The sequence below is a fragment of the Aedes albopictus genome, chromosome 2, assembly GCF_035046485.1.
Source record: "Aedes albopictus strain Foshan chromosome 2, AalbF5, whole genome shotgun sequence".
NCBI classification, from domain to species: Eukaryota; Metazoa; Arthropoda; class Insecta; order Diptera; family Culicidae; genus Aedes; species Aedes albopictus.
Genome location: NC_085137.1, coordinates 265,360,502 through 265,376,880, shown reverse-complemented (window position 1 = coordinate 265,376,880; position 16,379 = coordinate 265,360,502). Strand labels below are relative to the sequence as shown.

Sequence of the window (16,379 nt, the reverse complement as noted above, 5' to 3'; positions counted from 1 at the left end):
TTTATGGCTCTTTATGAGCGCGCGCGATATCTAGGTTACCTAGAATTTTCGAATTCTTCTGCCCCGGTAGTTATGCTTGCTATGGTTAAAACAAAACAATTTAGCGCAAAGCGTGGTATAAACGGAAGCAAACTATACCGGTGTTTACAATGATATGACTCTTCCTAACTTATCGTTGCTTCCGCAATGATACACATTCAATACCAAATTTAAAGGTTTTGTGTGAGAATGTGACCTAAATCTAAATCTGGGGTCGGTTCAATATTTTAGAGCAATAAGATTGACTTACGTTTAGTGACTACGAGCAAGATTTTGTCGACCGTTACTCTTATTGCTTGACGTGTCTGTCATTTAAACCTGTTAATTGGCAGGTTCAGTTTGTACGATGGTTCAACCAACATATCTAATTAATTCACCTTTCAATGGTTCATATATGTGATTCGTTTCCTACTACGTGGAACACAAGGCCTTCAGACCGTTATGATTGAAGCCTGTATCCGCAATAATCAGGACACAGAAGAACGGCAGTAACTCTGTACTGAATCGATAAAAATTGGACAAAAATAAACTGAGAATTCTTCAATGTATGTTTATCATTTGTGCAAAATTTCATAAAAATCGATGCATTACTTTTAACTGTGGATGAGAAACAAACACACACACACGTTTCGGTCAGTATGGGACCGAATGGTGGAAGTACAATGGTGGAAGATTCCAAAAACAGGGACCGAGTTCTAGACCGACCGATAGGTAGGAGATTGTCCGCATCACGACGGTTGAAAACCGAACGGACTCAATCTATACCAAAACTTCCGCATGACATTTTTGAGTTTAGCAAAGCCATCTTGACTAGGAAACCTTGACCGATTGAACCCTTGAAAAAGGTCCCATACGGACCGAAACGTCGGGAAAAATCATAAACTAGTGTTTTCGATTCCCCAAAAGACTGCAAAGCCAACATTCCGAAGCTATCACAGCAAAAAAATATGAAATTTAAACAGCACGTAAATTGAAGATCAACTGAAATTTGCGGCAGAAAAATGTAAATCACCAACATTTAATGTCAGCCGAGCAGCCCGCTGCTGGTCAGACGGCTTGTTTACAGATTTTAAAGCATATTCGCTTTAAATTTACATGCATCTGCTATAAATCATGCCAGCCACTCTCCGTCATCAACTAAACGAACGGCTGCTCGCAGCTGTGGCGATTTCCCCGTTGTCTCTCTCAGTACTCTCTGCAGCAGCCGGAGCATGTCGGGAATGTGTGCATTAAGGTAGAAGCAGTTTAACTTTGACTATCTACTATTCAACAGGCAGAGATAGCCGAGAGAGCTCGGGCGTGCTACTCACACCCCAAGGATCTGAGTTCAATTCTCGGTCGGATCTCAATTTTTCTTTATGTTTTCTAACAGATATCTGCCCTGTAATTTTAAGACCGCACTAAAATTTCCATCATATATGACGGGGTCCTTTTGTTACATTCAATCCGTCATAATTTTACAGGTTTTTTTCGAACTGTGTATTATATAGATGTCAATAGTATACATTCATAAAGTCTATCTGATAGGTATGGAATTATTTGAAAAAAAAACAAGACTGTCAAATGAAATTGGGAGAGAAAATGCTTATCAAATTGTTTTAGAATTATTACGTCACAAAAAAAAACAAACAGGGGGTTTCGTTGACCACACAGTTCGAAAAAAACCTGTAAAATTATGACGGATTGAATGTAACAAAAGGACCCCGTCATATATGATGGAAATTTTAGTGCGGTCTTAAAATTACAGGGCAGATATCTGTTAGAAAACATAAAGAAAAATTGAGATCCGACCGAGAATTGAACTCAGATCCTTGGGGTGTGAGTAGCACGCCCGAGCTCTCTCGGCTATCTCTGCCTGTTGAATAGTAGATAGTCAAAGTTAAACTGCTTCTACCTTAATGCACACATTCCCGACATGCTCCGGCTGCTGCAGAGAGTACTGAGAGAGACAACGGGGAAATCGCCACAGCTGCGAGCAGCCGTTCGTTTAGTTGATGACGGAGAGTGGCTGGCATGATTTATAGCAGATGCATGTAAATTTAAAGCGAATATGCTTTAAAATCTGTAAACAAGCCGTCTGACCAGCAGCGGGCTGCTCGGCTGACATTAAATGTTGGTGATTTACATTTTTCTGCCGCAAATTTCAGTTGATCTTCAATTTACGTGCTGTTTAAATTTCATATTTTTTTGCTGTGCAGATTGTCAGAAATTTTGCAAGTCTGGAAGAAAAAGTTTTGAGATCAATACTGTTTGCCATTGAGTTCAACGTGCTTCTTCTTTATGGCTCGACGCTCGCATTGTAACTTGGCCTGCCTCTCTTAGTGTTCTTGGAGCACTTCACAGTTATTGATTGAAGGGCTTTCTTCGCCTTGAATCAATTCAACATTGCCTGAATTTGTACATTGTGTGTCAAGTACAATGAAACATTATGCCCAGGTAGTCGGAGAAAATTTTCCCGACCGGAACGGGAATCAAACCCGGCGTCTCCGGATTGGTGATCCATAGCCGTAATCACTAGGCTAACTGGAGACCTGGACCTTGGAAACATCTTATGACGAAAAGAACAGAGCTAGGACAATTGTTCCCTTCGTTGCGGTAGTACCTATTGTTGCGGAAGTGGCATTTGAGCACTTTTACGACTGAAATGTTACTATAAGGAATTTTGAATATGCTTCGATTAAAGGATTGCACCATTTGTGTGCTTAAGATTTGTCCAAAATCTTACCTCCATAATAGGAACAGTGTGCCTAATTTTGATGCAAGTGATTTTTATCGAAACCAGTGAAAAACGATAGGTTTCATATTTTTCCAAGCAAATTTACATAGAAAACTACCGACTAACGTTTTAAAACCCTTCATAAGGTGGTACGATCAATTAAAAAAATACGCTAATACCACAACGATGGGCACACTTACCCTACCGAAATAACAAAAACTCCCCAATGTTGTAATGCATTCCCGTGCACAAGGGAGGGGTTTTGGAGGTTAAACCCCTCCCATTGCCGATGTTCTGTATACTAGGTGACCATCCGCCCTTTGCCAAAATTTGGAAAACCCTTCCCATGTCGCCTTTTCTGTGCACGAACCTGTTGTGATGAATAATCGAAGAACAATTTTGGATGCTCACATTTCCTACCATGTTATAATCGCGGTTCATGTTCTCAGAAGCAAATGCGTGGCTTTTGATGACGCTTGAATAGCCAGTCATGGAGCCTCCATCGTTTCCGATAATTTGTTATTTTAGATTTGGTTAAAATCTCTTTAAACTGTTGTTTTCGGTGCTTTTATATCAGTTGCGATCCGTATTTCCTACAAACTTTTTGAAGAATTGCTTGCTGCTTGCAAATTTCTGGATTCATCACGTCCACTGAGAATTCGTTTTAGTCCAGATCGTTGTTATGTGTTGGATTCTTCAAGAACATTTTAATAACTAGATTACTTTTCTAAGCCCACAAGGAAACAAGGTTTTTTTTTTCCATTCCTACATCTGTGAGTTTGTTTGGCATCCTTGTCGTTTTTTTACCCTTCTTACACCCATAAGAAGGGTATAAATATCGCTCGAAAAACCGACTTTCGATCCGAGTCTCATATACCAATGAACTCAGCTCGACGAACTGAACAAATGTCTGTATGTGTGTGTGTGTGTGTGTGTGTGTGTGTGTGTGTGTGTGTGTGTGTGTGTGTGTGTGTGTGTGTGTGTGTGTGTGTGTGTGTGTGTGTGTGTGTGTGTGTGTGTGTGTGTGTGTGTGTGTGTGCGTTACAAAAAAAAGGCACGCACGTTTCTCAGCCGTCTGTCAACCGATTTGAGTTCTCTTGGAAGCAAATGAAAGCTACTACATCCTAGTAGAACGCTTTTGATTTTTTTTCGATTGGACGTTTGGTTACCGAGATATCTCTCGAAGAGTACTTATGAGTCATACATCTAAACTTTTTAAAATTTTTGACCAAGTGTATCATAATAAATATTTTGGCCGTTTGTCGATCGATTTGGATTTTCTTGGCACCAAATGAAAGCTACAGAATCCTAGTAGATCGCCCAGAAATTTTATTTTGATTGGACATTTGGTTACAGAGATATCTTTCGAAGAGTACTTAGGATTTATACAACTAAACCTTTTGAGATTTTTGACCAAGTGTATCATAATAAATATTCTGGCCGTCTGTCAACCGATTTCGGTTATCCTGGCACCAAATGAAAGCTACAACATTCTAGTAGAAGCCTATACAATTTTATTAGGATTGGACATTTGGTTACCGAGATATCTTTCAAAGAGTACTTGGGAGTAAGGTTAACTTTTTGAGAGATTTTTGACCAAGGGTACCATAATAAATATCTCAGCTGTCTGTCAACCGATTTGGGTTCTCTGAGCACCAAATGAAAGCTACAATATCCTTGTATAATGCTCTGAAATTTTATTTCGATTGGACATTTGATTACTGATATATCTTACGAAGAGTATTTCAATAAATTATTTTTTTTTATTAATCTATTCACTTACTTTTTATCTTGCATTAGTTTTTTACCAGTCTATGGGAAATTATTTTTCAATAAATAATGCTGACAAAGTGTATTGTTGTTTTCAATAAAATTATAAATAACAAATTACAAATACACAGGAATTTTATGAAAACTAACAATATGTTAAATAAAAGCTTTGAATTTATATATTGTGGGAAAAATGCAAGAACCGGACAGCGAAAATAACTAGCTAATGCCAAAACTGATTAACTTAGTAGATATATCATTTTTGTCCTTTTTGCACCATAACCATGAATACCAAGTACTTCGGAGCTAATTTAACCGACTGATTAAGAGATATTAGACAAAGTATATCTCGCTGATTTTCTTATCCATTTGTTAATCGATTCAAGATCTTTTGGCAGTTAACAAAAGATACAATATTTCAGAATATATAAGCTATTTTTTTTTAAATTTCACACAAGATTCTAGAAGGTGTCTGGCATTTCTGGTAGTTTAATCTATGGTCCATGATGCTATTTTGGAAACCAATTCACTAGATGCCAAATCCACAATATTTTCTAGAACTTTTGGTCCATCACACAAAATGAATATGTTAAATACAAATAATACAATAATAGTTTTAATAAGTGTAAGAAGGGTTCTGTTCACCATAGGTGGATTAAATTGGGTTTTTTAAAATAACACTGCGAAACTAAATGTAAACAAACACTTGCTGAAACTGGTTCAACAGAGTTTGTGGTTATGTGATCATGGCGTTATAGTTTTGAAACAGTAAATTTCAGTACAGCGCTGATTATACACGGTTAAAAACAAAACTTTAATGCTAATGTGGCTATCAATAAAATCATGCGCGTAAAAATAGCGCATTTAGCCACAGAATCACAACAACAAAAAATGAATATAAATTTATGGCAGAGTGGCTGGAAATTGGGTCAACCAAATTTTAGGATGACAGCGCTAATACAACCTATTTTCTATTAGCTTTCAACTACTTTTTGCCGAACTTGGATAAAAAATCTAGGAAAATAGTTACCCATTAAGTAAATTAACTCTTGATGTTATCGTCCAAAAGTTTGGGGATACTCCTCAATATGATGTATCAGCCAAAAGTTTGGGGTCACTTTCGTCAAACATGGAAAAGCGATTTTGTGATATCTTCGTCATCTATAGTAAAAATGAAAAGTAAAGTTAACACGTTTCACCACATTTCAAAAAATGATGCAATTTTATGTTAAGTCAATTTTAACAAATATTTGTGGTTCAATGTCTATGCAGTAAGTATGTTTCAAATAAGCCAAGAAGAATTAAAATTGAATGAAAGATGACGAAGACATCATCAAATCACTTTTCCATGTTTTACGATAGAGACCCCAAACTTTTGGCTGATGCATCATTTTGAGGGCCGCTCTCACAGTACTACCTAAGGATCGACTTCGATCAATAAGACTAGCTAGAGGGCAACTCGCGATGACAGATTGACATTGTAAAATCATTCTTCATGAAAAAGCAACAAGTTAATTATTTTATGCGCTTTAATGCGATTGATGTTACATATTTAGATTTAAATCAGTTTTTTTAGGTGAGGACTGAGGATCCTATAGAAATTTATAATATGAAATGTTAATTTAAACCCATTTGTTTTATTATATTTTTGTTAGCTGAGTATGGCTATTTGTAATTGAAATGTTGTAACAATATTCTCGCGTTGATATTAGTTTCGCGTCAGATCAAATATGTTTATATTTTTCGTGTACCGTCTATTTACAGATGATTCAGATTTCTACAAATTAAATTCAATTCATCATAAAATGTTTCTGATTTTTCAGGCGTCACCATTCTTCTATCACTAACTGTATTCCTGAACTTAGTGGCGGAGACATTACCTCAAGTATCCGATGCGATTCCTTTGTTAGGTAGACCTTTTTATTAATAATTTTCGTTCTATGGAATCTGTTGATGCCTTTTGTATGTGTGTGTTTATATCACTTACTACGTGTATAGTAAGACTGTTTCATTGATTTATCGATGTTATAAAAACCTTTATTTTGCAAACTTAATTTTTTCCAGCTTCAGAAACTACACTGAATAACTAATTTCAAAATTAAACTATCTGTTTTGAAAGCTAACGAATTAAAACACCTCTAATCGGAGTATATACATACTTAAGCGTAGAATTAGCATGGACTAACCAGAAGAAGATTTAAAAGTCAAATATGAAATGGAATTCCAAAATCACAGCATGGTACGCTAATAACAAGCTCTAATATGATTTACATGATGGCATTCAATTTGATCACCAGTTGTTTATTTTCAAAGAACTGGAAAACAAAAGAAAAACTATCTTTATAAGTTCATTGCTTGTGGATTGTAGAAAATTGATTTGTATTTTTCCCAAGGGCTGAAAGTCTCTCTAATAAAGACAAATCAATCAATGATTTGTATTTGAAATTTGTCCATCATTAAAGTATACCATGTTATTGAATCAGTCAACGATAGTGTTCAGTCAGTCAGTCCAATATCTGGAGGTTAGTCTCCATCTTCAATTTTTTTTAACAAAAATTTGCACAGTTGTTAATTCAATCGACATGGCAGTCGAATTGCATATCGAATCGAATGCATATGGATAATCAATTTGATCAAACTGGGTGTCCAGTGAGAAATTGATGTGCTGTTGAACATCAAGTTTCAACAGATTTGGGATGTTGAGGTCACTAAAACACACCGAAAAGTTATGAGTTAATAAGCTAGATGTCTACTTACATTAAATTCCAACACTTTTATTACTTTATGTAATAATATTTGATAATTTATGCACCGACAGGGCTAATAAAAATTTACAACAGAAAATAGGTGTTATTAGGCATCCTAAAAATAGAAACATGTTTTTTTTTACAAATTCTTTATTTGTTTCACTTAATAGCTTTGCCAAATTCTGTAACATATCACACACTTTGAACACACTTTTTCTTGCTTCAAAAATAGGTTCACACTATTGCTGCATTCACCTGAGTTTATTTTCCATCTTTTTCTTTTTCTTGGTTCTAATTGGGACAAAGTCTGCCTCTTTGCAATGCGTGTACATTTTCTCAGTTAATTAACTGCGAAATTACTCTGTCAATGACCATTTTACATTTGATCTACAAATGGCAGACATGAAAATACTCTATACCCAAGAAATTCAAAGGAAATGTTGGGGCTGATCGCGAATTCAACCCGTTACCTGCAGTATGGTCTTGCTGATTATCCACGTGTTGACCACGCTGTGGCTATATTGGCTATATGTCCCTTTATATTTCACTTTCGCTATGTTTTTGAAATATTTTTTTTAGGAAACCAAACACCTAATGTGGGAGAAATTTTATGATGAGATTTTACCTGAAATACACTGTCATGTGTAGCATTTTTTGGTTGATAAGTTGGTGATGATTATCCTGTTTGTAAGGCCACCCGTGGTTGGTTTATCGTATTTTATTAAATCGAATACTTTCAGCGATGTACAATCCTTCGATGCACAATTTTTTGTTAGTTATTTATAGATTGTTTTTTGAAATATATTTTGCAAAACGTCGAATACTTGGACTATGATCGTGAGCCATGTTAGAATTTCGTCTTCCATATGATTTGTGCGACGTACAAAATAAAACCATAAACTTTTGTTTCAAGTCTAAGCGTTTCGATTCCTTTTTTTGTTCATGCTTTCAGGTAAGACGAGTATAAATAATAGCCGAAAAAACTTATCACCATTCATTATATCATTCATCATCAGTCCATTTGAAGCAATGGGCCTGGATTCAAAAAGTTGTTTGAAATGTTTTTATTTAGTGATTGTACTTAGTTAAAACTTATCTTTTGCGATAAGAGGGAAAAGGAAGTTCAATGTTTCGCAATAAATGCCATACTCATTAGAAATTGACATACATGTTTATCAGAGCGAAGTCAAATGGCCTGCATTTGAGTATAGCTGAAAATCTCTATAACAATGATACTACAGCTAAGCAATAAATTTGATAAGAACAATTCGAGTACGTAACATATAGGTTTGAGAAGGCTTAATTGTAGTTTCAGCTTTGATGTATTTTTGACAGAAAAATTTTAAGTACCTAGAACAGTTTTTGTTTAAGAGCTCTGATCATCTAAATGCAGGTTTTGCGTCAGATTGACGAAATTCAAGATATTGGCGATTTTAGGGACAATCTCCTTAAAAAAAAGAAATATAAAAAGAAGGTATTGGTTCTCCTATCAAGCAAGTGGCTCCCATTTTCATCTTACGAAAAACAAAGGATTGAAGCGCTGTTTGTTTTGTTTCTTATTTTTGTATTTTTTGTTAGAAATGAGCACCCTTGAAAACAAAAAGAACGGAACCAATCTGTGCCGTAATCGCTTGTTTTCGAATAGGATGAATATGGGAGCGTGAGATTACTGATGGCACACATACCCTAAATTGTTTTCAATAAGAAAAAAAAAAAGCAATTTAAAAATTATTTCTCATTGTTTATTTGACACATCATATGTAGGCGAGTTACAGTAAGAAAATCAGCTAATTCGGAGCATTATTTACGGAGAATGAGATGTGTGAAGTGAGCGACTTTGCTTAAAAATAGATCAAAAACCGATTTCAAATTATCAACCTTGTATGGAAAGTCGAAACAATTTCCGCTCTACTGTAATTTTTTTCCTTCGCATTTTCGAACTCAGGGCATGATTCTAAACCAAAAATGATCATCAGTTTATCGAGTTCGAAAATGCTGTAAAGTAGTGTAATTATATAGTACTGGATGAGGACAATCTTAGCAATTACACGCTGTTACACGCTGTTACACGCTGTTAGGAAAGTTCCAAAATTTAAAAAAAGATCATAAATTTCAAACCAATCGTTAAGCAATGAAACTTTTTACAGCACTTTTTGTTTGCTGCACCAATAGCTTAAAAAATTGCGACCTAATATTACTAGATGGCACGCAACAAGACAATCTGTTCTCCCGGTGTGACTGTAATATGATTATATTTGACAATGAGAAGGAACTATTCGGTAATCATTAAGCAAATCATAGAGAAAGCCTAAAAATATTATTTAGGTAGTCGAAAGCACTTGTGGTTAGTGATAAATATAAGCAGAAAAGCAAGCGTTACAAATATGCATTCATGGTCAGTAAGACTATTTTATACAGTTTAGATTATTACGGATGTCTATTTCATCCCATGTGCTGTGTTGACTCCCAATAACTAGATGATGATGATGTTTTTTGTTTGAAAAATAAAAATAAAGAATATGATTCTTTGGTTTTGTAGATATCTAGAGAGGCTACTCCTAATGTTCAGTAGAATGTGCGAATTTCCAAGTTATTCAAATAAATACTAATCAAATTAATAATAGCAGGAAGTGCTCATTCTCCTTTTTTTATGTTTCACCTTGCTAATGCATCACGTTGACAACAGTTCACTGACGTAATGCACGATTTGAACCGAAAATTACCCTAATGCACAAGGAGGGTTAATAAATAAATGGAATTATTCGATGATCTAATCGCTTGATTCAAGCCCGTGCACAGAAATCACGAAAAGTGAGGGGTTTTCCAATTTCGGCAAAAGGCGGAGGGGCGCCTAGTGTATGGAACATCGGTAATGAGTTTAACCCACAAACCACCAACCCCTTGTGCACGGGCTTGGCTTGATTCCAAATAGGATTAATTTGATTACTAGAAGCAGATACCCTATGAAGTGAATATGATATTCTTTCGCCATATACAAGGGAGAGGAGTAGATTTTATTGAAGTTGAGAAGGCATTATGTACTGTCGTTGGAATGACAATGGGTCAGAGGGGCGAGATTGGGTGAAAAATATATCTGAAATATCTCATCAAATATTGCGACTATCGAATCAAAAATGTTATGGTGTGTTGTTAGTTGCCATTAGTTCTTGTCGAAAAATTAGGTTTTAAGAGCAACTAGTCACGGAAAATGCTTGAAAATAAGGAATGTTTAAAATGCCACTTTTAGGGCTCGATTTAACATCCCACTTTCAAGTGGATTGATACTTTTTAGAATCTCAAACTCATAGCCAGCACATAATAGGGGGATTCACTTAACAGCGTAAACTGATTAAACTGATTAAACGTCGTGATCACCAATGCAATCTTTGATTATTTCATTCGCAAAATCATAAAACAATTCAAATAAGCAGAAAATCATGATATACGCAGCCATTTAATCTGTTTAGTGAGTACCCCTAATATATTATTATCAGGTAGTACCAACATTAACCAGAACTTTATTAACTTAAATTGACGAACTTCAAATATTTTTTCATGGTTTGTGATCACATTCCAGTTATCGAAGGACTTTTTCATACAAAGAGCAAAAGTTATTGAACAATGAATGTGTAAATATGCATTTTTGACCTGTTGTCACCCCTCACGACGGTACATTTAATATTTATTATTTTTCAATCGTGGCGAACACAATTTTTGAAGGCGTTTTGTCCAGCATTTCGGAAAAATGGCAAGCCCCGTTTCGTTCAAAATGTCTAACGGATTGCATCAATTTACAAAGTCTTGTACTGTTTTATACTGTCTTGGTTTTCACGATCTTTACGGGAGGTTTGCTATAGACGAAGAGGCCCGTTGTCGACCAGCTGATGACGAAACCGGCTTAATAACGTTCCTTGTAGGGTAAACTGCCAATTATTGCACACTTCATGCTTTTCTTATGGGGTGTGCAACAATTGGCGAGTTTTTAAGGTGTGCAATAATTGGCGATTTACCCTAGTCATTCTCTCAAGGTTTAAGACGATGATGGAAGCCGATGGATGGAAACGATGATGGACGATTCGTTTTCTTTTTGGATTCACCTCTGCCTCACTTCTACAGTTTTCAATTAATAATTGAAGTTCTTCCATTTGCTGCATAAAAAAGGCATACAGCTATAATAACTTAAATATTATGACAGCAATGGAGTTATGTCAAACGAGCTATCTGTCATTCCACAGCGGTAGTTTTAGTTATGTTATGTTTTGAAGATTCATTGAGAATATTTTTTGTCTATAATTGCATAAATGCTTACATTACATGGCATGCACACTATATCCAGCAATCTGAGAGAAGTTCTCACCATAAAGATCTTCTACTGGATCGACAATTAAATCCACCGTCTCTGGATTAAATATATAAAGCCTTAATCCGTAGGCCAACCGAAGACATGCGTCAAGAATGGCAATTGCTTGAAAGTAATATCATTACAGGTAGTGCTGGCCGGATCCTGACTATTAACAATTAACTGACATTTTGGAAATTTAAGCAACGGTAGCCTCCAGCTGATTATTTGTATTTTGAGCTATGATTGTAAAATACTGTGCGAGTGTCTATTTTTTCAATGCGATGTAAAACGTTCCATCGATGACTTGTGGTATATTACTTCTCAAGCATCAATTTTAAGCATTAATTTGTACATAAAATATAAAGTCTACCATGTGTCATGGTCATGGGATTTCCATACAATTTCTCATCCTAAATTAACTGATTTAGTATTTTATTACAGGACTAACAATTCTGGTGTCCCAGACAGTATTTTCATTATTAGTCGGTCATGTCATTACTAAGACCAGTGAAGCGGTTCCACTGCTAGGTAGTTAACATATCTACTACATGTGATTACATTAAAAGTTATTGATAAAGGCAACATAAATTAAAGTTATGCCTGACTCTAGGAAATTATTAAAACAAATGTTAACATGATTGAAACTGGCATATTATTAAAAATTATAGTTAAAAGAACAAAGCAACCTAAAATATGCTAAAATCCATGAAATTCCATGTTTGCTTGTGTCCTCTATATCTGGTTTATTAAAAAAACGGCAGAAGATTCTTGTGCCTTTAAACTCATGCATGAAATCTAAAAACACGCGTTGAAACCAACCCGTTTATTATAACACACATTAGGTTTCAGTTTAGATCAGGCCTATTGTCAAGCACTCTCAACTGTGTTCATATCGATTTGATAGACGTTAAACAATGCCAAACTAAAATTTTGCTGTCATAACGGCCTTGTATTATATTATTAAAAGAAATACTTTAAACAGAAGTAGTCATTGACCTATTAACGTTTTAAGTAATGCTATCCATTGGTACACATAAGTGTTTTTATAATTTCCATATACCATAACACAGCGTAACAAAAATTAACTTTTTGTCTGTCTCAAGAGCAAACTTATGTGTCTCCAAAGGATTTTGGGCCGCTGAATCCGAATCCGGGCTCAGATTTGCTCTAACACGTCACAATTTTGAGCTATACCTCAATTTATAGGGCGAAATATGCGATTTTGGGCTTTTTTGACTGCAAGCCATTAAGCAAGGAAATATTTTTTTTAAGCAATCAAAAGGGTAATTGGTCAATTAACATCTAAATTATCGACTCATGCAAAATATTTCGTTTTACCTAATCGAATTTGATAGTTTTAAGCGATTTATGTTAGGTACGATATTTCCCATACAAGTCACCCTCCAAAAGTTGCATGCAAGTTTTCATACTAACATAAAATGCTTAAATCGATCAAATTTGATCAGGTAAAATGAAATATTTTGCATGAGTCGTTAATTTAGATGTTAATTGACCAATTAACCTTTTGATTGCTTAAAAACAATATTTCCTTGCTTAATGGCTTGCAGTCAAAAAAGCCCAAAATCGCATATTTTGCCCTATAAATTGAGGTATAGCTCAAAATTGTGACGTGTTGGAGCAAATCTGAGCCCGGATTCGGATTCAGCGGCCCAAAATCCTTTGGAGACACATGAGTTTGCTCTTGAGACAAAAAAATGTTACGCTGTGTAATCAATATAGGTACATAAATAATATACACTGTGGTGCATAATTGATCAGACAAACGCCGACTTTCATACAAACTGGCCAAGTTTGTGATGCTGTAACTACCCATATGCTGAATTTAACGTATACGAAGCACAACATGTTTAGCTTACAGATATAGGCGTGACAAGACGTTCAAAATGTGCAAAAGTGTTCGGACAGCGGTACCCCTTTGCGCATGTCGCTGTCCGTTCACTTTTGCACATTCTGAACGCCTTGTCACGCCCGGACCTGTGAACGAAAATATGTTGTACTGCGTACACGTAAAATTCAGCATATTGGTGGTTCCGTGTCTAAAATTGAGCTCAATCTATCAGAGCAAATCATAGTAAGAGAGTCTCAAAGTTGGCTATTTTGTATGAAAATTGGCGTTTGTCCGATCAATCATGCACCACAGTGTATAATAGGATTTTCTATAATAAATATACGCTATTTTTAAGGAGTTGATCAAAAATTTTATAAGTAAAATAAAAATGTAAAAGTTTTGTATCATAAGCAGATTTATTATTATCCTATTCTTTTGAGTATCACAAAACAGCTGGATTTAGTTTCTTTTCATTGTGTACGAAATTATGATTGTTACTGGAACTGCCTTCTTTCTACTTCTTTGTAGAGCGACACTCCGACCACTACTATGAGTTAAAAACTGAAAGTTTTTTTTGTAACATTAACCATAATTGCATTCTTAATTATATAGTGACACGTATGCTTAGAAAAGTCAAAAAAATTTCTTTTCTACACGATGTTTCGCCTTTTTTGATTCATAGGATTATTTGACGATCAATATTACGCATATCAGCTCATTAATAGCAGTATATCAGCAGCATCGACACACAAAGCAAAATAAGTGTTTTGTTGTTACTTGGGTAAAAATCCTGTAACGTACCAGAATATGAGTCCTGACATGCTTAACCCTTATGTGGCCGACAGGGTACTCGGGTACCCAGCTCCCATTTAAAAAGTACGGTTTAGAAAAAAGCAAAAAAAATGTCGGAAACATAACGGTTAATATGCTCTTGTCCAATAGCTGAACGTTTACCAGTTGACCAATACATTGCCTTGTTAAAGTTTGTATTGTATGTATATTGTATATTATATTGTATGAAAATTATCTATTTGAAAGATTAACAACAAAATGTCCACCTATTCATATACCGGGAAAATCAAAAGTTGATTCTACTGCGAGCTGTTCATCATTTTTTACATTTACTACATTGAATACTTAAAAGGCGTAAAGGTATAAAGAAAATCCAACAGTTCTGATCCATTTTAATGTTTTTTTTTGTAATGATATTTATGGAACAGCACACTAGAACGAAATGACCTGCTATTCATCGCTAATATTGATTTATGTCAACTTTATAGTTGACTTTAAAACGAGTGAGAAATTGAAATAAAAATCTATTCATCAACGTATGGAATTTCCGCTCATATATATTAGACCTGTTCACATTAAAACTTTTTTTCTCCGATTCTCCGTGACACATCAAATTATCAACCCACATGCAAAAACAAGTCTTCAGTCCAAAATTGAGCCAAATTGATAAAGATTTAAAGGTGTATCAAATCGATTTTGTGTTTTTTAACCGTTTTCACAGAAATTTACTCATAAATCCAGAAAATTGCTCCGAAACGATGCCGAAAATACCGTCAGGATATAGTTAGTACAATACTCTACAACTTTGCCGAAGATACTACGGTTTTTAAATTGCTTATTTCGAAGCTATTCAATAATTTTAGTTGAAAAATCACGAAAAAACACGATATTTTTACGATTTTACATTTAAAAGTCATGTAATTTTACATTATTTTACGTGACTAAATTAATGAGCTATTTCTCCTTTGTGTAACGAACATTTCGTCCATACATCGTTTTTATGTTGGAATTCGTTTTCAATGACTAATTATCAAAAGTATGTCACGTTGATACTAAAAATCGCGTAGAGTTGCCAGCACGAATTAAAACAAAGTTACCCATGATTAAGACGTCATGCCATCGTATTCTAATGTCTTTCGATTCAAGTATCAGAAATGGCGCAGATGATAAAGCTCGAGCCTGCGGATCAGAAGGTTCCAGGTTCAAGCTCAAATACATAATAAACTTTTTTTTTCTTTCTTTGTAGCAGTTAGGATGATGAATCTGCCATGAGCCATGGCCCATGACTTACACGCAATCTCCCATATAATGATGATAGGGACCTGCCAATTAAGCCCATTCCAGGACTAGCTAGATATTTAGTATACTTGTTGACAAGAAATCGTGTCGACGAGATCAGCTGGACGAAATATTGGACATCTGTTTGATACCGATTAATTTAGCTAAAACAATTCAATACGATGATGGAACTGCTTCTGGATGCAAAATTTATCATACAACTGTGGAGATTACTTGCATCTATCTAGCCACAAGCTACACAACTACACGATAAAGGGAAACTTCATTCTTACTATGCACTCTACGGTTTCGAAACAAGGCTATGATGCCAAATTGCAATGAGATGCAGAGTGTAGTCTCATTAACTTATAGCTGGATCGAGACGCAAAAAAACCTATTCCAGGGCTCGAACCTTGAATCTTCGAATCGGTAGTCTCATGCTCAACCATCTACACCAAATTGAAACTGATGCAGATGCGACAAAGAAATGTAATGACATTTTAATCATGGGTAACTTTGTTTAATTTTGTGCTGGCAACTCTATGCGATTTTTAGTATTAACGTGACATACTTTTGATAATTAGTCAATGAAAACGAATTCCTACACTAAAATGATGTATGGACGAAATGTTCGTAACACATAGGAGCAATAGCTAATTAAATTGGTCACTTAAAACAATATGTAAATTTACATGACTTCTGCATGAAAAACCGTAAAAATATTGTATTTTTTCGCGATTTTTTAACGAAAATTGTTGAATAACTTTGAATTAAGCAATTTAAACACCGCAGTATCTTCGGCAAAGTTGTAGAGTATTGTTCCAACTATATTTTAACGGTGTTTTC

General features: G+C 35.1%; 1 protein-coding gene across 9 annotated transcripts in view; it reads left to right on the top strand.

The window, feature by feature from the left end:
• Window positions 1–16,379, top strand: part of LOC109407097 (neuronal acetylcholine receptor subunit alpha-7) — a 349,591-nt gene that overhangs the window by 270,750 nt on the left and 62,462 nt on the right. For all 9 annotated transcript variants that reach the window (XM_062851756.1, XM_062851750.1, XM_062851749.1 and 6 more), the window contains one exon: window positions 6,349–6,435. In XM_062851756.1, coding sequence (XP_062707740.1) covers window positions 6,349–6,435 — 87 coding nt within the window. The remainder of the gene's footprint in view (window positions 1–6,348; window positions 6,436–16,379) is intronic.